The sequence below is a fragment of the Acartia tonsa genome, chromosome 4, assembly GCF_053477335.1.
Source record: "Acartia tonsa isolate MP-2025a chromosome 4, ASM5347733v1, whole genome shotgun sequence".
Taxonomy (NCBI): domain Eukaryota; kingdom Metazoa; phylum Arthropoda; class Copepoda; order Calanoida; family Acartiidae; genus Acartia; species Acartia tonsa.
In genome coordinates this window covers 29376659-29400800 of record NC_137263.1, presented here as the reverse complement: position 1 = coordinate 29400800, position 24142 = coordinate 29376659, and the positions used below count along the sequence as shown (strand labels likewise).

General features: G+C 31.6%; 1 protein-coding gene across 3 annotated transcripts in view; it reads left to right on the top strand.

The window, feature by feature from the left end:
- Positions 1-1675: 1675 nt before the first annotated feature.
- LOC145316683 (uncharacterized) overlaps positions 1676-24142 on the top strand; it is a 28893-nt gene continuing 6426 nt past the window's right edge. Inside the window, exons 1-10 of one of the 3 annotated variants that reach the window (XM_080157354.1) lie at positions 1676-2176; positions 3175-3250; positions 4558-4616; positions 4966-5040; positions 5938-6027; positions 15047-15130; positions 16121-16679; positions 16772-16795; positions 18021-18085; positions 20386-20739. In XM_080157354.1, coding sequence (XP_080013480.1) covers positions 2171-2176; positions 3175-3250; positions 4558-4616; positions 4966-5040; positions 5938-6027; positions 15047-15130; positions 16121-16679; positions 16772-16795; positions 18021-18085; positions 20386-20739 — 1392 coding nt within the window. In that variant the 5' untranslated portion in view covers positions 1676-2170. Of the gene's footprint in view, positions 2177-2733; positions 2749-3174; positions 3251-4557; positions 4617-4965; positions 5041-5937; positions 6028-15046; positions 15131-16120; positions 16680-16768; positions 16796-18020; positions 18086-20385; positions 20740-24142 lie in introns of those variants that run through there. The other 2 variants (XM_080157352.1, XM_080157353.1) reach the window with 2 other exon arrangements.

The window sequence follows — 24142 nt, the reverse complement described above, 5'->3', positions numbered from 1 at the left end:
ACCGATTAGGTCCAGATTATCAGGTAAATTAATTACTGGTCCTTTGGTGGTTTAAAACTATTTTCCTGGGGTGGGGGAGATTACGACACGACACCCCTCCTCCCGAAAAATCGTGTTTGTATTTTTATTTTCTGACTTTATTAACATTCTTCCCTGGATTCATTACAATAAAAATTAAAATTCTGCCCACAAGGGTTCTAGTCATTTGCAAAATCGTGATTATTCTTAAAAAGTTGAAAAATGCATAAACTTATGTTATTTGAAATTTATTTGAGTCAATTTACATAAAATCTGAAGCAGCTTATAGTGCCTAATCAAAATTAAAGTCCAATGATAGGCCAGTACGCATTGTAATTAACCAATGTTAAAATGTATACTGGCCTCTCATTGGTTATTTATATTGTATGGCATTATTTTTTATTTGGCACTATAAGCTGCTTATAAAATTTTTATCATGATAAGTAATAAGACAAATGTCATTCAATTAAATGATTAATGGTTTGCAAATGGACTATATACCATTAAAGGAAAGTGTTACTCTTGTTTGATAAATTCTCGATAAAATAACATTATGACTAGATACCTAATACCTAATAAAAATAATTTCAGGATTTTTTAAAAATGGAGGCATGATATGCATCATTGCATCATATATAGCCTAAAATTGTTTAAACATATTTGACTTGTAGGAAAAAGATGGTTATTCCAACTCTTTTAAATTCTCTGTTATAAAAGAGGGCAATACTCAACTTTACTCAATCAAATTTTGAATATTCGTACAAAAACTTTATTTTCTCCTTACTTTTTCACATCATGATGCATTCTGTACAAAAGTTAAAACTTAAAATTTTCTTCAATGTTTTTTCAAATATGTGTACACTGTATTTATTTAATCTATTAGATAAGTTTATCTTGATTCATTAACTTTAACAGCCATTAAGGTAACTATTGCTCATAAGGGGATTGACTTTTCCCATACAAGGGCGCATTTCATTGCCGAAGCTAATTTAGAAGCTTTAAATATAAAAATGCGGGAGTACATATCTTAACTACCTTCCGAAATGTTTTGACTGTATGCAACATTGGTTAATATGAATTATAAGATAGACATACCTAAAAAAAATTAATGTCATAACACTTTATAATAATTTCTATTTTCAGGGGAAAAAATTGAATGTGGAAGATTGAACAAAGTGAAGATCTCCAGATATAATCTTCCTATACTTGAGACAAACCTGACAAAAGAAGGATTAAAAAGTTGAAGGTTATCAGAAGCTGGAGGTGTATATATTATATAATATATAACTTCTCAATTGGATTTACGTCAAATGTATCTTTAGATTCTACATTAACTAAATCTTAGGCATGGAATCAAGATTTATTTTTTAATCTTTTTAAATTTTTTAGGGGGGGGGGGGCTGTTTTGGAATTATAAATTATTCCTCTAAATAAAGTTTCAGTCTTTTAAAAGAAAATCACTATTTATTTTTTGTCTCTGCTTACACAAAGATTTTAATTTGAAAATGGAAATAAAAGATTTGTATTTTAAACATCTCCAAAATTAACAACATTAGGCTTGCATTAATTAATGCAGAAGGGAAATCTTTTTTAGAAAAAAATGCATAAAATGAAATTTAGTAAACTGAAACTTGATTCATGTAAAGTTAAACTTTAGGAATATTTCTTAGTGAAGAATATCAAGTTTGTTGTTAAAAAAATGACCCAAGAGCAAGATATTAAGATTGTGTGAGAGTGTACTTTTTAACTACGAACTGCAGAAACAAGAAATATCTTTTAAATTAGAGAAAATAAAAAGCTAGAAGCTCCGTAATGAGATAGAAAGAAAGAAACCTTTTCTTTTCAATATCTGAAACAGAGTTTTTAAAGGTTTCATAACTGTGTGGGGGCAACACGTTTATAATTATCTTTATAAAGTGAAAACAAATAAAAGAAGTGAAAATGATTTACTTGTAAATTAATAATTTCAAAAAATGTGAAAAACTAATCAAAGTTAAAGAAATTATAGCAATTCAAGAAAAATTGTTAAAATATTAAAAGGACAACCTCTTGGCAATGAATTAGATTTGAAATTTTAGAACAGCATATGCTAGTGTTGTAAACTTTAGCTGGGAGAGGGCGACCTACTCCCACAATCTATCCATATGTAGGCATGGTGGTAAGTATCCATATGTAGGCATGGTGGTAAGTATCCATATGTAGGCATGGTGGTAAGTATCCATATGTAGGCATGGTGGTAAGTATCCATATGTAGGCATGGTGGTAAGTATCCATATGTAGGCATGGTGGTAAGTATCCATATGTAGGCATGGTGGTAAGTATCCATATGTAGGCATGGTGGTAAGTATCCATATGTAGGCATGGTGGTAAGTATCCATATGTAGGCATGGTGGTAAGTATCCATATGTAGGCATGGTGGTAAGTATCCATATGTAGGCATGGTGGTAAGTATCCATATGTAGGCATGGTGGTAAGTATCCATATGTAGGCATGGTGGTAAGTATCCATATGTAGGCATGGTGGTAAGTATCCATATGTAGGCATGGTGGTAAGTATCCATATGTAGGCATGGTGGTAAGTATCCATATGTAGGCATGGTGGTAAGTATCCATATGTAGGCATGGTGGTAAGTATCCATATGTAGGCATGGTGGTAAGTATCCATATGTAAGCATGGTGGTAAGTATCCATATGTAGGCATGGTGGTAAGTATCCATATGTAGGCATGGTGGTAAGTTTTTTTTTCTCTTTTTTCTGTACTACACTGTGAGCAATGTTTAAGAAACCCAGAAGATTTAAAGACACGGATATCCTCTACAAATATTTTTTTAGTTGTGTATAGTTTCAGAAAAAAAATTAAAGTTTACCTTTAGTAAGCAATACTTAATATTAAAACTATATCTTCTACAAGCTGCATAAGAAATTAAAATGTCCAGGTTTTGAGAACTTTTGGAAATTTTAGATTTATTAAACTTTTGAGTCAATCTGCGTAAATCTTTGAATATAACAATATTTTATTTGTTTTCGAAAGTTCTAGTTTTGTATGGCATAAGTAAGTTATAGTCTTTGAGAAATTATGTACCTTATATTTATACACAATTTTTATAAATTTTCTTAAATGAATCTTTACAATGGACTAGGTATATTTATATTTTAGTTACAGTGTGATTGGGCGATCCTACAGATCATTGAGTTGACTAATGATGGAAATGGTTTTGGTTTCGGAATCTCAGGTCTATCTTATTTAATAATTAGAAAATTTGGTCGAGCAAAGAATCTCCCTCTCCCTCTTATTTAAAAAAAAAATATAAGAGAAGTGGGGTTTCACTGCTCGATAGATACGGTAAATTTGGATTTTGTAGGGTAAAATTTTAATGACACCGACCTTTTTCTAATGTCTCAGTAGCCTTGTTGGCTGATATCGACCATACGGCTGAACCCGCATGTTATGTTCGCAACATTAACTGTACTAGAACCGAAAATTTTACTTACTATTGAGTATTTATTAATATGAGGTTTGTAGTTTTGCACTTGAAAGGGCTGAATCAGAAATGATATCTTTTTGTTTAACTTTGTATACTAACTGTACATTTATGTAAACACTGTCAAATGCTTTATTTTATTCAAAGTGCTGTAAATATGACCCAATATAATTACAATCTTATTTGAAGATTGATGATGGAAATTAAAACATATCATCACTACCCGCATAACCCCATATTGTTTGTACCTATCAATCAGTGCCTAAAATGGCATTTACTACTCTAAGTTTCAAAACTCTAGATGGCAATATTCCTTTGACATAAAAACTTTTTTGTTTTATAGATTATTTTATTGGCAATATAACTATATGTATTCTTTTCATTTTTGAAAAGAAACCTGATCATTAATCTTCTAAAAGCTTTGCAAAATAGTACTTCAACCTTATCAGACTTACATTAACCTCTTTTCGTTTCAAAGCTCATCGATAATATTTTACGTATTAAATCATTTTTTACTTTATTTTTATATTTTTTAGGCGTACAGCATATTCAATAATTCCTAATAAATTGTCATTCCTCATAAGAAGTCAAAATAGGATAATTCCATAATGTCATAATTTTGTCTCAAAATAGCCAAAATACATTATATAATCATAATACTTATATATTACATAATAAAAAGCTTATTAAATTGTTACGCTTTTACAGTGATACCTTATTGATTATAGATTTAGGTAGTAGAAATAGTGGAGCTATAGTAATAAATATATCAATATATAGGTAGCAGAAATAGTGGAGCTATAGTAATAAATATATCAATATATAGGTAGTAGAAATAGTGGAGCTATAATAATAAATATATCAATGTACAGGTAGCAGAAATAGTGGAGCTATAGTAATAAATATATCAATATATAGGTAGCAAAAATAGTAGAGCTATAGTAATAAATATATCAATATATAGGTAGCAAAAATAGTGGAGCTTTAGTAATAAATATATCAATATATAGGTAGTAGAAATAGTGGAGCTATAGTAATAAATATATATTAATATATAGGTAGTAGAAATAGTGGAGCTGTAGTAAGAAACATATTTCCCGGAGGTGCTGCTAGTAGGGTAAGTGTTCCATTCTTTTTTAGTAACTAAGCTTCTGTAAAATTTACATTGTTTGTAAAGTGTCCTTCCTTAAGGCTAAGGTGTGAATCTAATTTTCTCGGCTACTATTTATGATGGATAGCTCAATTTTTTGGTGAAAATTTCCTGTACAAATGAGCAGAGCATCCAGTTCTATTATTGGTCAATTTAAATAATTATTACTTTATAACTTACTTTATCATTTGTTCATAAAAGATTTTTCGTGCTTCGCTAATAATGGATTCTGTCATCCTTGTTAGAAATAAAAATCAATCCATTATCATATTCAATAACAAACATACAATTTATTTTTAATGATATTTTTTAACAGGAAGGTAGTTTACGAAATGGTGATCACTTGCTTCAAGTTGGAGATGTTCGTCTTTGGGGTCTTGGAGCTGAACAGGTAAACCAGCAGCAAAATAAACAAAACAAAAAGTTTTGTCGTAAAATAATTCATTTTGTTTATTGCTATAAATGTATTAGTCGAGACTGATAATAAATTCATTAGGAAATTTAATTAATTTTGGCCTCATTCATACAAACACCATTATTTTATTGATTTTGGGAGCGCCATCATTCTACAATTTATATGATTGGTCGGTTTCTTTGTTATACGGTAGTTTTCATATACATTGTGTTATCATACTTCACTTGATTCCTAAATAACCACAAACGCACACTTTTCCTCAGGTGTCGAATGCTGTTGTACGTATGCTATTGTACAATTGCTGTACGAATGCAGTACGTCAGCTATTGTATGTCCAACAATAATTGTAAAATGTTGTAATGTCTTTTACATTGGTGGATTTTTTAAAAATCGAGCCTTAAATTAATGAATTGGTTATTTGTTGCTAAAACCTACTGAACATTGACCTTACTTTGACACACAAGTGTTGTTACCTAAATAATACTGCGCTGCTTATGGACATAGTATCGTTGTTATAAATACAAAAAATATTATTTTTCTATTCTATTGCTATTCTTTAATATTTTTGTTCTTAAAAAACAGCTGCAGTGTTTTATAATTTAAAAATACTTATTATTTTCGTGCGTTTAGATTTATTTGACAAATATTGAAAGTTGTTGTATACAGAAGCGTGTACAGCAATTTACCAGGGGGGGGGGGGGTGTAAAACATTAGGTGAATAAAAAAGTAGAAGGCACTTCTTCATAATGTCTTGTTGTAGGTTCTTTTACACCCACCTTCCGCACGCAGAGATCGTATATTACGGAATTTTTGTTTTCATAAACATTTCTACAAACAACCTGTGTCTTTCTGCTTAAAAGAGACATGTTTTAGGTTGCATCAATACTGCGGCAAGCTGGTCAGCAGAGTATCCGAGTAATGGTGGCGCGTCCAGTTGACCCGGGTACAGCAACTAATATTCCGGTAGGTAGCAATATCACTAGTGCAGTATGGAATAGTGTTATAAAGTTAGGGGATAGTTAAGCATTGAGATCACTCTTATTTTAGAAAGAAAATAAATTAAGGGAGGAGGGGAGTAATTTTTCATTTGTTTGTTTATTTCTCTAGGTCAGGTTAGGTTAGGTTATATTGGGCATTTGACCAATGACCCTAATATACCAGTTTAGTAGAATCTAAAGTAATGATTGATGTTGTTTATTACGTAAACGTAAACGTCAGGAAAAATAGCTCTTAATATGATGATATCCATATTAGGTCATAATAATACAGCCAAGAAGCCTTTTATAGTGCCTATAAAAAATGACGGCATACTGGCCTACCTTTGGTCAATTAAAATACATACTGGCCTGCTATTGGTTACTTAGTCTGTGTGTTGGCCTGTCATTTGTATTGTATGACGTCATTTTATTTATAGGCACTATAAAGAGCTTTAGCAGCCAACAAAATGTAAAGCAGTCACGATAAAAACAAAAATATATATGTAAAAAATACATGACATAATATCTTTCATACAACGGCTTAGAAATTCACAGAAATTAAACTGATAAAAAAAAATCATCTTTAAAACTATTACTAACACGAGAAAGAGAAGGAGTGAAGGATGGATTTTCTTATCTATAAAAACACAAAATTGAATCTATATAAATATGAAATATTCTGTAATAAGAATATGCTATAATTGTATTAAAGATAGACACAGACAGCTTCACAGTGGACAGATTTGTAAATTAATTTTTATGGGGTTCCCACAATGTAACTAATTAATCCCTTGTACCTTTGAGTTTGAAACTTTTATGAATAGGCCAGGATTTTTACTTGGCATGAGATCATCCAATTCGCATTATTAATAATATTTTAGTCCTCCAGTTGCCTTGATTCCTCTCTTTTATTTTCTCTAAGGTTTGGACCTTGCAATACTAAAGATATTTTCATATTATCCATAATTTCTGTGCTATAATTTACCCAATGAAATTAAGAATAGAACAACAAAAGATTCTATATCAATTGATTAAGGAATCACATCTGTTATTTTCTAACATCTTTAGCTGGTTTGTATTTATACTAATTTCTGTATTGGACAGATAGTTAATTAACTAACTCGTAACTAATCAAGTTACACAATTAAGTTACTAAGATTTGAAACATTCAAAAATTTTTCTGGGCTTAATTTTATAAAGTTGCACATTTGTATGAAAATTTAACTTTTTGTTTATTTATCCGTCAATTCTATGAGGGAAGCTAAGTATTTGTTCTTTTTTCCCCTGAGGCTAAGATGAAGGCACTATGTAGTCTATTATCAAAAGGGAATAGGGACCTATTTTTTTTTCATAAAATAAAGATTATTGAATAATAATGTGGAGGGATCAAGATACTTTGTTCAATGTTCATTTCATTACAACTCTATTATATCTTAATTTAGTGTTTAACATTTATATGCACATTAGATCTTTTCATGAAAATACACTTTTTCGAATTTTAGTCTTCTGCTAACCTAAAAAGTTACTTTAGGAGCCCAGAAATACATGTACAAAATTTCAGCTCTCTATCTCTACTGGCGACCTAGCGCCAGGCATGTAAAATTTCAACAGATAACGGTAGCACGGCGGTTTTAACAATATCTCAGCAATGTGCAGGTTTTAAGCTCTTCTGCATATTTCAATTTAAACACATAAGGACAAAGGTATATTATCCCAAAAATCTTTTGTCAAACTCTACTCTACACCTAGCGCCAGTCAGTTTTCTAAAATCATGCATTTTATACCTGTGAAAATAGAAATCGCCAGCGCTAGGTGTAGAGTAGACCCTGACAAAAGATTTTTGGGTTATTATATCTTTGGCCTTATGTGTTTAAATTGAAATATGCAGAACACCTAAATTCATCTTCCAAGCCATTCTCTAAGCATTTTAATTTTTTTTATGAAATAACGGTATTTCAAAACTGCCCTTTGAAAAGGCCTAAAAAATATCTTTTTTTGTCACTTTTTTCACTGCTTATAGTTACAACTTATTAAGATATTATGCTCAGTTAAAAAAAATTGGCGCCTCCAGCACCAAAACCGGCAAAAACTGGCAGTTAAACTTCTGTGCCCCTACTTGCCCCCCTCTTCGGCCAACAGTAGTTATCTCAAGAAGTAAAAGAGATATCACACAGAAAGAAAACTTTTTAAATAAAACTGAACTAAGTAACCATTACAGATTTCATTTTGGGACTTTCCTTCCAGGGGCTTGTGGAGCAAAAGACCCCCCAAAATACTAAAAAATATAAGTTTTGAGCTTATTTTTAAAGATATCAACCTGATTTTTTTTGAAAACTTTGTTAACATAATGGAACTCAGTAACATTTACATATTTCATTTTGGGACTTTCCTTCTAGGGGCTTGTTTGGCAAAAGACCTACAAAAACTAAAAATATGAGTTCTGGACTTATTATTAAAGATATCAACCGAATTATTTTTGAAAAAAACTTTTTTCACATAACCAAACTCAGCAACCTATACAGATTTAATTTTTGGGACTTTCCTTCCAGGAGCTAGTGGATCAAAAGACCCCCAAAAACACAAAAAATATGAGTTCTGAGATTATTTTTAAAAATATCAACCTGATTTTTTTAAAGAAAACTTTTTAAATAAAAGTGAACTCAGTAATGTTTTCACATTTCAATTTGAGACTTTGCTTTGAGGGGCTTGTGGAGCAAAAGAACCCCAAAAACACAAAAAAATATGAGTTCTGAGCTGATATATAAAGATATCAACCTGATTTTTTTAAAGAAAACTTTTTTAACATTACCAAACTCAGTAATGTTTACAGATTTCATTTTAGGAATTTCCTTCTAGAGGCTAGTTGGGCAAAAGACCCCCCAAAACTAAAAATATGAGTTCTGAGCTTATTTTTAAAGATATCAACCTCATTTTTTTGTTGAAAACTTTGTTAACATTACCAACCTCAGTAACCATTACAGATTTAATTTTGGGACTTTCCTTCTAGGGGCTTGTGGAGCAAAAGACTTCTTTAACACTTTTATTCCTTCTGGGGCAGGTGGGACAAAAGACCCCCAAAACAATAAAAATATGAGTTTTGAGCTTATTTTTAGAGATATTGAGCTGGTTTTTTATGAAAACTTTTTGAAAATAACTGTACTAAGTACCCATTACATATTTAATTTTGGGACTTTCCTTCTAGGGGCTTGTGGAGCAAAAGACCCTCCAAAACACAAAAATATGGGGGGTCTTTTGCTCCACAACAATCTGTAAACATTACTGAGTTTGGTTATATTAAAAAAGTTTTCTTTAAAAAAATCAGGTTGATATTTTTAAATATAAGCTCAGAACTCATATTTTTGTGTCTTGGGGGTTCTTTTGCTCCACAAGCCCCTTAAAGAAAAGTCCAAATGAAATGTGTAATGGTTACTTAGTTCAGTTTTATTTAAAAAGTTTTCTTTACAAAAATCAGGTTGATATCTTTTAAAAAAGCTCAGAACTCATATTTTTTGTGTTTTGGGAGGTCTTTAGCTCAACTAGCCCCTAGAAGGAAAGTCCAAAAATGAAATCTGTAAAGGTTACTGAGTTCGGTTATGTGAAAAAAGTTTTCTCAAAAAAATTAGGTTGGTATTTTTAAAGATAAGTCCAGAACTCATATTTTTAGTTTTTGGGGGTCTTTTGCCCAACTAGCCCCTAGTAGGAAAATCCTAAAACGAAATCAGTAAACATTACTGAGTTTGGTTATGTTAAAAAAGTTTTCTTTAAAAAAATAAGGTTGATATCTTTAAATATCAGCTCAGAACTCATATTTTTTGTATTTTTGGGGGTCTTTTGCTCCACAAGCCCATCAAAGGAAAGTCCCAAAATGAAATGTGTAAATATTACTGAGTTCAGTTTTATTTAAAAAGTTTTATATAAAAAAATCAGGTTGATATCTTTAAAAATAAGCTCAGAACTCATACTTTTTGTGTTTTGGGGGGTCTTTTGCTCCACTAGCACCTAGAAGGAAAGTCCCAAAATGAAATCTGTATAGGTTGCTGAGTTTGGTTATGTAAAAAAAGTTTTCTAACAAAAAATTAGGTTGATATCTTTAAAAATAAGTCCAGAACTCATATTTTTAGTTTTTGTAGGTCTTTTGCCAAACAAGCCCCTAGAAGGAAAGTCCCAAAATGAAATCTGTAAATGTTACTGAGTTCCATTATGTTAACAAAGTTTTCAAAAAAATTAGGTTGATATCTTTAAAAATAAGCTCAGAACTCATATTTTTAGTGTTTTGGGGGTCTTTTGCTCCACAAGCCCATCAAAGGAAAGTCCCAAAATGAAATGTGTAAATATTACTGAGTTCAGTTTTATTTAAAAAGTTTTCTATAAAAAAATCAGGTTGATATCTTTAAAAATAAGCTCAGAACTCATATTTTTTGTGTTTTGGGGGGTCTTTTGCTCCACTAGCACCTAGAAGGAAAGTCCCAAAATGAAATCTGTATAGGTTGCTGAGTTTGGTTATGAGAAAAAAGTTTTCTAAAAAAAAATTAGGTTGTTATCTTTAAAAATAAGTCCATAACTCATATTTTTAGTTTTTGGGGGTCTTTTGCCAAAGAAGCCCCTAGAAGGAAAGTCCCAAAATGAAATCTGTAGATGTTACTGAGTTCCAATATGTTAACAAAGTTTTCAAAAAAAAACAGGTTGATATCTTTTAAAAAAAGCTCTGAACTCATATTTTTAGTGTTTTGGGGGGTCTTTTGCTCCACAAGCCTTTAGAAGGAAAGTCCCAAAATGAAATCTGTAATGGTTACTTAGTTCAGTTTTATTTAAAAAGTCATCTTTCTGTGTGATATCTCTTTTACTTCTTGAGATAACTACTGATGGCCGATGAGGGGGGCAAGTAGGGGCACAGAAGTTTAACTGCCAGTTTTTGCCGGTTTTGATGCTGGAGGCGCCAATTTTTTTTAACTGAGCATAATATCTTAATAAGTTGTAACTATAAGCAGTGAAAAAAGTGACGAAAAAAGATATTTTTTAGGCCTTTTCAAAGGGCAGTTTTGAAATTCCGTTATTTCATAAAAAAAATTAAAATGCTTAGAGAATGGCTTGGAAGATGAATTTAGGTGTTCTGCATATTTCAATTTAAACACATAAGGCCAAAGATATAATAACCCAAAAATCTTTTGTCAGGGTCTACTCTACACCTAGCGCTGGCGATTTCTATTTTCACAGGTATAAAATGCATGATTTTAGAAAACTGACTGGCGCTAGGTGTAGAGTAGAGTTTGACAAAAGATTTTTGGGATAATATACCTTTGTCCTTATGTGTTTAAATTGAAATATGCAGAAGAGCTTAAAACCTGCACATTGCTGAGATATTGTTAAAACCGCCGTGCTACCGTTATCTGTTGAAATTTTACATGCCTGGCGCTAGGTCGCCAGTAGAGATAGAGAGCTGAAATTTTGTACATGTATTTCTGGGCTCCTAAAGTAACTTTTTAGGTTAGCAGAAGACTAATATTCGAAAAAGTGTATTTTCATGAAAAGATCTAATGCACATCTACAATTTCAAAGATTTCTCAATTAGTTAATAGATTTTTGTTTGGTAAAATTATCTTTTTGCAGAATAATTCACAAAAAAGAAATGAAATTATATTTTTATAATCTTAGAAAAACTCCAAACGTTTAGGTTAGGTTTATCATAAGCTAAAAATAATGTTAAATGTTCATTTAAAAATCAACCAACAAGGAAAATAATGTTCAAAATTTGCACAGGAATAACATGAAAACTCTATTTTAGAAAAGAGAAATAATATTAAGTATTAAGGCTTTATCATGCCTAGTCGAGGGACAGATTATTCAATTATGTAAAAGCATTGCTATTCAAGACGTTTGTATGTTAACAAGGATGATAACATCCATAAGTAGCAAAGCATAAAATATTGAATGATATTTTGTAAGAGACATAAAAAATAAATGCTTATTAATCTGAACATTTTTTTAATACTATTTTCAAAAAATTGCAAAAAACAGACAACGCAACCAGCATATATGTTTTGTACCTAATTATGGATATAATAATAATGATGGATATGTTGACCAGAAGCTTTTTAGCTGTCTATCTTTTATAGGAGCCGAGAAAATTATGTTTCTCCCAAAGCGTTTCAGATGAACATACAGACGGACATTTTGAATTATATAGTATCTGCGCTACTAATAAATAAACACCATGTGAACAATGGATGCTGATGATGTGACAACATTTTCAAATTTAGTTTCAAATTTTACTTGAGATGTGAGAGAACAGAGATATTGAACTGAATATAAATAACCATGTTATGGATCTTGTCGACACTCGCTGTCAGGGATTTTAAGGGATAAGACAATTGACTATAAATAAATGTACATCCCCAATGATGAAAAAGAAACTACCGCTTAATTAGGTCAATGTTATTGATTAAAATCAATTACAATAAGAAAAGTAAAAGTACCAAAAATTTTGAAACGAACGAATAAAAGAGCATATTAATAAAACTTTTGGTATTAGTAAAATTTCCAGTGCAATGTTTCCTCCCTCCCTGCACACAACCACAATTTATTTTGAGCCTAGGGACATGCATGCACATAGAGTTCTAACAACATTATTCAAAACTTTCAAATAAATATTATCAAAACTTTGGTTTCAATCATAATATATTCTAAGATATCATGGATATGAAAGTTAGTAAAATTGATAAGATTTTTAAAATACAATATCTTTAAGGTTCAGGTTAAAGGTTTAAATGAAAGTACATCAACAGAATTAAAGTTTAAAAGTAAAAATGAAAATGTTAATGACTATCCCTTTATCCATCAAAAATATTATGTTGCCTTTTCCTATCCTATAGTATAAAGTAGTAAGGTTATTTTTGTTTGTCCGTTAGGCTTTCTATAACCACTGAACCGAATGTGCTGTTCATTTTGAGAAGCTTAATATAGGTCCTCGATAAGGTTTCAGGAAATACATTTTATGTCCCCTTCTTCCACTTATAATTAAAAATAAAAGCTTTCTTAAACATTAAATTTAAAAAAGGGTTAATTTTTATATTAAATAATGGGTTAAATTCAACCTATCTAACGGATAAATAGCCTAAATAATCCCAAGACTATGACAATCTTCCCTAAAATGACAACCAGAATGAACCTACCATTTTTAAGGTCTAATCCTTTATAAATACACCATTACTAATTCTATATTTAAAAGCCTTTTCCATTTTGTTGATCATCCTATAAAATTGGAATAGTTGGAATTGTGATGCGAGGATTGTTAGTGAGTCCATGAGTCCATATGCTTGATTGACATGCCAATTTTCTTCGAGGTTGGCGGTTTCACTGTGCGCCCATATGCACTCATAAATATACTTTATCACTCAAAAGTAAAAAATCATCTTTTATTCTTATTTTTTTTTAAAATGAGGGTTTATAAAGGATATTTTTTGATGGAAAGAAGCAAAATCTATGAATTTCTTTTCATACGAAATGTAAAACAAGGACGTATACGGTTATATTATACAAAGATCAAATAGAAATAAGGAAAAAAACTTAACTAAAATTTAATAAAAAAATTGAGAATATGTACATTATAGAATTGTTTTGGGTAGTTATTATAGTGGAATATACTAAATTTATGGCCACGTAGTATAAATCGTTGTTTAGGGCCAACAAAACTGTATGGCCCAGACCAGTTTTACTCTTTCAAAAAAAGAATCGGGTATACAAGAGAAAAAGATATTAGACGCACAGTATAACAATGTAAAGTATAGATATGCATACATATTCAATTCAGAGAGAATAGGCGCAACTTTAAAACTCAATATTATGCGTTTTCTTTATTATATCTGTATACGAATATATTTATAATCATGGGATTAAATACAACCATACGTATACTTTAGACAGGATACTGAAAATATATCTTTCTTTTATGAATATAAAGTTATAAATAACTAATTGCACCTGCAATTGAGAAAACTTCATTTATCTTTTGGAATGAAATAATTTCTTACAGAAAGACAGAAGATAATTAATTTTTTTTGATAGTAACTCACCGCTTTTATCAAAAGCAAAAAAACCAACAAAATATGTACTTAATTGAAGAATGATTTCAATATCTGTTTTACCTTTAAGTTATTACACGTTATCAATCCTTGTTCAGCGGTTACTGAGATCTTAAGCTTCAAAATGACAGACCTCGTACTACTTTGTGCGGGCTAAACATGAGCAGGTTTTTTCTAGGGAAGGATTGTTAGCCCTACCCAAACCCCCTGGACTGGAGGAAGTGTCAGCCCTTAATTAGTTCAAAACATTTTAAAATCTAATTTTCGAAAAAAGAAGAATTTTAAATGTTTCTTATCCAGGGGTTACGTGTTTTTATTAGTAATTACATAACTCAGAGTAAAAACTCCAGTAAATGTAATCATTATTAAGCCCGGATACATATTTGTTGGCCCCCCAAAAAAAGGAAACCCACAAACAAACCCCCACTACTACTTTGTACTATATATAAATTTTAATATGAAAAAGTGCCATAGAAGAAATTTTTATTATATTGAATTATTAACGGTTGACTTGATTTTCTAATAAGATACGAAAATAAGCTGCAAAACTAAATAGGAACACAGGAATCTAATAAATTTAGCATTCACTGAAAATCTTTTTTTTTATCTTTTTTTGCTAGCTGTCTATAAAATCATGCGTAACTTATAATACTTCTATTTATAATCTTCTATAATACATCATTGGCGGTGCCCCTAGAATTCTGGAGCCTCTAAATTTCGAAGAAGGGAGGGGACGGGCAGAAAAAACGCCTAATTCACTAAACACATAGATTATAAAAAAAGTGTAAAACCTCTGTGAAGCTTCTATAAAATGTTGGTTCCGTTGTTACCAGGACCTTAACAAACAATTATAAACCTTTTACTTTATATAATGTAATGATTGGACAAATAATTTATTATACTTTTATAAAATTTGATTATTTTCAGACAAACAGTGCAATAGTTCCCACCAAGTCTTTGTCTGACCCTGGGGAGCTGGATCGGGCTCTAGCCAACAGTATGAACACTCAGGTAACATTTACTCCATTTACTTGCACTAGTCTTTAACAAAAAAACCAAGAATATTTTATCCTCCTTAACGTCCACAGAATTAAATAAGATTGACTCTCCCCATACAACCCCTCCCCCCAAACCAGCCACCGGCTCACCTATGACACCCCTTAATTTAACACTACCACCACCCCAAGAATTAAAAACATTAGACATCCATACCAATTTTAAGGGGGTTGTGACTCTTTAACCCTCTTAATTTTGCAGGGGGGTGGATGATTATACCCACCTTTTACATCAAATGAGTATGATATTGACTCTCTTATATATTTATATTATTCCATTCAAGGACAATTTGCGATCATAGCTATCCGTTATTAACTTACGAACGTTGACAGACGTGCGGAAATCCTAAATGAAAACATTGCTTTTAAAATCATACAAACCATAACCATTATAAATATGAGAGCCCCGAGATAAAATCTATATTTAGTTTAATCAAAATTCCATTATAAAATCTTGATTCTATCAAATCTTCAGCTTTTATTTTCGTTGACGTAGCGAAAAAATTTTAAAAGAAGTTTAAAACCAGAAAGAATTTTTCTTCACTATAAAATCTAACCTTTTTTTATAACTTTTTTATAGAAATATTTAAAACTGATTCTGGACAATGGAGATGTTTTAGAGCATCCAATTCTTAAATCAATTTTTTAAAAACAACTAGATAAATTAATCTATACTTTAATATCACATGACAGGGGCGTCCAAGCTTTTTTTAAATTTTTTTTTTTTTTTTTTTTGGGGGGGGGGGGGGGGTAAAGAAATTGCAAACTGTCCCAAATAATATTTTGTTTGCTACGACATAATTGAACGTTGTAGTCCTTGTTTTGAATAATATTATCTACTTCTATATTTTAATAGCGGCTTATAACCATCTTAAGATTTTAATAAATAATGAAGCTTCCCTAAAATATAGAACTCAAATAAGATTTCATATTATTTGTTCTGTAGGTGTTGAATCTGATGTCAGCAGGTTCTACGGATGACCGTCAGATGGCTGGCAGCAGAGAAGGTGTTGGTCCATCGTTATCAGCCGGCCACAGTACTACCCTAGTCATGCAAAAAGGTGATAACGGTAGTGGTGTTGGTCAAAACTCCGCCATGACCGCCTCTACTGACAGCGACTGCAAAGTTTCTCGTGCCAACACAATGCCAGCAAGGCGGCTTAGTAAAGCTGGCAATGCTAATGGGGCCGCTAAGGGTGCTGCCACTGGCGGCTGTAGTCTGAATCCGCCGGCTACAAATCCGCGCCAACTTGTGTCAACCGTTACAGATGTCCATCAGGTTGAGAGTGAAATAGAAGCTGGCGAAGCTAATTACCGCCGAACGGACGTTTCTGAAGCTTACAGCTCGTCGCATGGCTGTGGCGGGGACGGAAGCAGTGAAACGGCAGCAGACGGTGATCGCAGCAGTAATGGAACGGCATCAACACAGCGGATGGAGGATTCCACGGCGAGTCTGTGCACTCAAACTTCGAAACATATATTTTCAAATCCTTTTCAAGATAAAGGTAATCTTTTTCGTTTGTTCAATAATATTTGGTTGAATATAAATTAAATCATTTAAAGAATAATGACTACATACTTTAATTTTTTTCAGCAGAAGACCAGCAAATAGAACAATCAGGTAAACCTTTTAAATTAATACTTAAATTACTAAAAGGTTTGGTATAGTCTCTTTCGTGGCAACGCCTCTTAAGGGGTATTTTCACAGTAGCTTTTCCCCTATTTCTAACCCTGCGTGCCCAATTTCATAACTCTGCGGGGCAATCACATATCCTAACTAACCTAACCTAAAATAAACTATCAAAATCTACTGTGAAAATACGAAAGGGACTATTCCCCAAAAGTTCTTTATTATATTTATTTAGCACACCTCCTCAAATAAAGGCTAAGAACAAAGTCACTAGTTTCTCTGAATTTGTATTATATTATTACATACTAGCGGCTTCGCCCCTAGCCTCTAGGGGCTTTGCCCCAAGAGGTGATCAAAAAAGAATTTAGGCAAAATTCGTAAAAGGACCAAGGAAATCTTCTGCATAAAAAAGGACCAAGGTAATATTCTGCAAAAAAAAGGACCATGGAAACCTTCTGCAAAAAAATGGGGGGGATTCTTTGATTTTTTGGGGGGTTGGGGGTGTCCCACCCCCCAAGAAAATAGCCTCAAGCCATCACAGGACTAGTAGGAATATTCCCTGAAGAGTAGAATCCGATCGGTTCAGTGGTTACCGAGATCTTCAGACGGACGGATGGACGGATGGACGGACAGACAGACATCAAGCTACTTTGTATTATAGATTACTCTGCAATATAATGTATAATTGTGTGTTTATAAACCTTTGTAGAATGAGAATATATAATCTTATTTGTATTAATTATTTGTAACGGCTGATTATAACCCAACCTTATCTATTGGTTATCTACAGGGTAGTTCAAAAGTTGGAGAATATTTGAAAATAATACTTATAATCTCTAAAACGACTTTAAACAATTTTATGAAGGCTCGCAAGAGAAGGAAATCTAAACAAAATTTGCTACCTTTTATAAATATTTGCTGTGCCTCTAGCATTTAGGGAAAATCAGCGGGATGGTAAGGGAAATAAAACCTTTCAAGATATTTTATAGCTTACCTAAATTTTGGCAATTTCAAACACATCTTTTGCTTCGGACCAAAAATACTACTTTATATTTTTAAATTAAATAAAATAGATTAAAACTGGACATTGCTTCCCAAAAAAGATGAACAGGATCTGTCAAGTGGTCAGCGAGATCATTGTGAACAAACAGACACCGAGACATCTTTTTATTTTAGGGTAAAATGTACGTACTACATTTTTTTATATACATTTTAGAGGAAAGAAAAGGTGAAAATGTGAAGCCATCTGTTTCTTCAACAAGTTTTAGTTGTAAAACAAAAGTAAGTAAACAAAACAGATTAATTATATAGATTCTCATCTAAAGCATAAACAAAAAAAGTTTTTCGAACCTTTCTCGATAGATTTTCATATCAAAATCTTAATCTCAATACCTATTTATCAGAATGTACAACTTTTTCTTTTATATTATATCCAAACAAAAATTATAGAATTGACAACAAGAATGCTCTTTTTGTTCATCTCACCGGTTGGGTAAACATGGTTTTGCCGGGTGGGTTGCTTAAAGTGCAGCCGGAAAATTTTTATATCCCCCTAACGATCTTTAATACCCTCCTTAAACCAAAATCGAGGGGTGTTTGTGCCTCGGGTGGTTGTCTTTTTGTTACCTTTTCATCCACCTGGGCTGAATTAGAGAGGTGTACCGTTGTAGACCATTGTCAAGCTGTATGTAGGGGAATATAGGGGTGTTTATATACATCAACCAGAATTTTGTGAATAACTCCCCTACAGCTCCCTTTTGCACGCCTCTGCATCTAAACTTTCTAAAATGATTTTTAAAATCTTTTTGTGCACTTTTTTTGGATGGACCCCGTATTGTAAGAAAAGTGTTTACTTTTCTTTGTACTGTAACTTTACATGTTGTTCAAGTGTAAAGAAAAAAGTTTCCATGTTTCAATGTAAATCAAATAAGACTCTGTAACCTAAAAGGGAAGACAGCTGCACTTTATTTGTTCAGCTCTGAAGCTTAGACTTTACAAAAATGACACATGGCTTTATTGGTCAAAAAGTGCGGCTTATATTATAGACTGTGTTTCTATTACTGCGGTAGTTAATTTTTTTCCAAGGATTAGCTGGGACAAAAAACATTTGCTGTACGTCTGTCGGACCCTGATATTTTTCACCCAATTCACAGCACAATATTGAATACAATTCTTAAATATGTGTAAAAATACAAAATATTACAAAAAGTGATGTTAAGATTGAAAAGGCAAGATATTTTACAGCAACGTCACTGTACATTTATTTAAAGAAAATATCCATATAAGCAAAGCTCTAAAACGGTAGGACAAATGAACAATAACACTTTTAGTGTGTTATAATTGAACGAGCAAATATAAATGTATAAGTCTAAAAGAAAATTGAACGTAAATTTGCTGCAAAACTGCCTAGAAACAGGATATTATTTTAAAAACATTTTTAGAACTTGTATATGAAGATGCTTTACTTATAACATTGCACTTTGTTGTCCTAGAAATTAGTATTCCAAAAATTAGATGTAAAGGATAATTATAACACATAAAAAAATTGGTCAAAAAAGTTAAAATCAACATCTTATACATGGTTGTACGGACATTCTGATAACGAATTTAGAGTTACTACGCGTTCTAAATAGTCTAACTATTACTTGAATCACAATGCTAAGTTTGAAATCTATGTGACAATTCTAACATCTCTAAATTTACGATAAGAGTGTTCATTAAGGACGGACGGTCCTACCCTAATTATAGAAAAAATGGTTTTAATAAGATTAAATTGTGAATTTAGTTCTATTGCAGACTTAAATTGCTTCTCTAATCAATTAAATCTCCAACTGGTTTATATAAAGATTTTTCTAGCAAAGATTTAGAATTGAAGAATGGGAAATATAAAAATAAAGCTTTCAAAGAAATTGAATTCTTCTTTTTATTTATCTATTTCTTGTTCTAGAATTTTATATTTTTCCAACAGCCAGATCTATATCTGTATTAAATTTACTCAGCGCAACTATTCAAATTCTAACGACCAAACAATAAATGTTGTGATAATAATTACAATTTTGTTTATTATAAGGTTTAAAAAACAAATTGCTTAGTATCAAGGTAGCTTTCAATTATTTTTGTTCGTGTTCTATTTTGATTTTTATTGCTCCGAGTCTTTTGGTAATAACTTAGCAAGTACTAAAATCCATTCTTTACAAACTTTTTAGCAGCGAAGATAATCTATTAGAAATGTCCGTCCGTTAGTCCGTAAAACACGGTTTCAAAATTTGTGATTTTATCAACTCTTTTGCAAGATAGAAGTCTAAAACTTCTTGTTAACATTCCCATTATTATTGAGCATGATTAACTATAAAACATCCATGCCGATCGGACTGCTTATAAGAAGACTTTAAAAAAAAATCACATATTTCTCCATATTTTTTTGTCTGATTTTCAGACTTTTTGCTGAAAGTAGTATGAAAATTTCCATCGTTCTAAGGTATTTTGTGTCTATAGATGAAAGGACAAGAATTTGAAATTCGATATTTAAAATACAAAATGTAAAATCTTGGTACTTGCCATCAAGTTTCAAATTTGTTTAGGTTGTAGAGCAGGTGGAGACACAGGATGTGTGTCTGCAGGCCCAGATACCAACCCCACAATCACCAACAGACACTCCTACATTCCCAGCCCCTGAACAGCTCGCCAGCCACCACCATCAGCAGCAGCAGCGTAGAACGTCCTCAACAAAGCGTAGCTCCAATGAGTCGCGCCAACCAGCTCAAACATCAAAACTTCGGCGAGTTCAGTCTGCAGTTAACCCGTCGGATTTGAAGAGCCAGTGTACGGGTAGTAGGACCAGCCAATCAGATTACAAGCTGAAGTCAGCTGCTTGCTCTGCCAACCAATCAGATTACAGCTGCACCTCCTTTGACGAAGAGTCAGATTTCTGCCAGGTAAAGATTTTAAAAGATATCAATATAAAATCTTAGGTTCACTAAATAAAGATATGATAAATAGAATATTTAACGGGTGATTAGATTTTCTCAAACTTTAATTAGAAAAATAATGAATTTAAACAAGAAGATTCCGTCGATTTGCAGCAGAGCATTTAAGCAAAGTAGTTAGAAATATAAATAGAAGAAGGTCAAATTTTCAATGATAATAGGCAAATGCAGACTTGAATTCTAGGGGGTTTAGTGTAATCATAATTATTTGTACCTGCCTTTATATGTGAGATACGAAGTGTAATCAGTAAAAGTAAAGTGAGGAGTTGAAATAAAGGGGTAACAATTGATAAATGTTAGGCAAGGAAAAGAAAGTGTCTGCGTGTGTGTATGCGCTTGGGTTTAAATAACTAAAAATAAAGTTAATATAATAGTTCTTCTAGCTTTACAGACTGAAACGAGTGACATATAAAGTAGATTCGATCCTAATAAATTATAAATCCATTATTTGCAATATGCATTTGTTTCAGGAAGATAGTTAATAAATTTATTTATCGGCAAAATTGGATTTTATCCCTTTCATCTTTTCTCGTTTCATAAACATTAGATTACTATATACCTCGATATGTTTATAGACAGGTTTTCCGCGGTTACCAAAGTAAATGTAAAATATATTCAAAAGCGTTTTCGTATGAAACTTCCATAAAATCATCTTTTCAGTATTGATCAAATTAATAGGATTTAGAGCCATACTGAATATAAATTGAATAAATATGTTCAGCAATAACTTTTATTTAAAGAATCTATTTTTTACCTTTTTTCTTTGAAGTATTATGTTCAACAATCATGATTTTTGATAAACCTTATGTTAAATAACATACAGTCACAGCTGTGTAATGCCTTACAATCCTGAATTACAATAACCTAAATCATAATGATGAATTATATCTTAAGTGGAAATGGTACAAGATAATACCAAATTCTGTCAATAGTGTCCTGAAAAGGTACCAACTATTTAGTAAATTAGCTAAAATTATCTTTGGGGTGAGAGGTGACCCTTCACGCATTATTATTATTATTGGGTAACCTAACAGACAACCAACACTTTATTGCAAGACCTCAGAACAAAAAGTTCTAACTGTGCATTGTAATAAGTTGCACCTGTTTATTAGGCAATCCATTCCCCCCTGCTCCAACTATTGATGTCACTCGCCTGACCTAGCAGCAGTATGTAATGTACCATTTATATTGATTCTAGTGACGCGGTGTGGTCCCCATTTGGACCCGACACCTCCCCGACAGCAGGCTGGTAAGTTACCAATTACGCAAATGCCGCAGGTTTCTAGCTATTTTAGAATAAAACGATTTAAATATTTAACAATGAACATAAAGATATTTTTACTCTCTATTCTTTTTGAAACTACCAGATTTCCTTTTGAATCCTTTTTAGTAGCGAAGCTACTCTATAATTTGAAATGTCCGTCTGTCCGTCTGTCCGTATGTCCGTCTGTCCGTCTTAGTTTGGGGGAAACGTGATTTTCTCGGCTCCTATAAAAGATAAAAGGCTGAAATTTTTTGACAACATTTCCATTATCAAGGAGCACAATTAACTCTAAAACATTAATGGCGATAGGACCGCTTTTTAGCAGGTTTTAGGCTATTTTTGTATTTTTCACATTTTTCTCCATATCTTTGGTGTTTATGGTCCGATTTCCAAAATTTTTTCAGTTATAGAATCAAAATTAAATTTCCTGTCGTTTCAAGAAAACAACTATGACGGTCAGACTGCCTTTAAGCAGGTTTTAGGCTATTTTTGTATTTTTCACATTTTCTCCATACCTTTGGTGTTTATGGCCCAATTTCCAAAGTTTTTCAGTTATAGATATCAAAATTTAATTTCCTTTCGTTTCAATAACACATCAATTGCGGTCAGACTGCCTTTTTGCAGGTTTTTGGCTATTTTTATATTTTTCACATTTTTCTTCATATCTTTGGTGTTTATGGTCGGTTTTTTTTAAATTTTTGTAGTTACAAATATCAAAATTAAATTTCCCGTTGTTCTGAGCATCCAGTATGTAATTTACTTTGACCGTCAGTCTGTTAGTCATAGTACTGAAATATAAATAAATATTAAGAAATTAAAAAGAAATGTTGAAATGTTTTGTAATTTTTTTTTAATATACATGCTTTTGTCAACTAATATCTAAATTCTTATTATTTGTTTATGCTTCGCTACTTATGGATGTTGTCATCCTTGTTACAAATATTTTCCGAAAAGTCAAATGAGCAAATTACTTTATTCGATGCTGTGAGTATTGGTTTAAAAAATATGACGTAACAAAAAAAATTAGCCAATGAGAGTCCACTACGCATGCCGCCATTGGTCAATAACGGCCTCTCATTGGCTAATTTTTTTTGTTACGTCATATTTTTTAAACCAATACTCACAGCATCCTTTATTCGATTTAAAGTAAAATTTTGTAAATATTTTTATTTATTTTGGGATGATGTAAACTATAGAGAAGCTAAACAACTATTGTGTTTTGGCCAATCTCATAAGTTTTATCTTTTTTACAAAACAATAAATAATGCAATTTATGATTTTTATGTTCAGTTGCATTATCTAATTTGGCATACCTCTGCACAAGTTTTGGCATATACACAATTTATTTTTTTTGCTGAACAAAAACAAATTCTTTTGTAGATTATAGTTAATCTAATTTATAAACTTTTTAATAATAAACCAAGTTATGTTTGTGAAGAATTATAAAATTATGTTTCAGCGTATTTGTTCTTAAATAGTAGAAACGTATTAAGAAACAAATTAATATCATTTTGAAGAAGAAACTTTTAAATAATAAACTTCAAATATACATGAAATATATGCATTAAGAAAAACTAAGGGTATCAAAGGTGAATTTTAATAGACTATATATGTATTCCCTATAATATTCTCTATTACTTTAATGTACGATAAAAGATATCCATCATTATAAAAAGTTAATAATTTTGTCTTTCAATTCCAGAATTCACTTGCATGATGTTTTAAACTACAATGAGGCTAAATATCATACTTTTTAAATTTTTTAATTTGAGGAGAGCGTTTTTTCCCTTAAATTGCTTAGCGACCAGTGCATCCCCCACCCTTATTTTGAAATAAATTGGAAATAAAGGGAGAGGGGAGTTTTACGTTTTTTAGTGTTATACGTTGGTTTAGGTTATATTGGGTACAGAGTAGCCTTGCAGCTTTAGGGTTCAGTAGGGTTAGGCAATACAAGGTTAGGACTCCCTGTATGGGTTAAGTATAAATTAAACCATCTTTAATTATTTGAAATACATTTTTAAAAAAGGAGAAGAGGGTTTCTAGTGTTGTAAAGCAGGTTGTCGAAAGTTTCCAGGATAGTAAAGAACT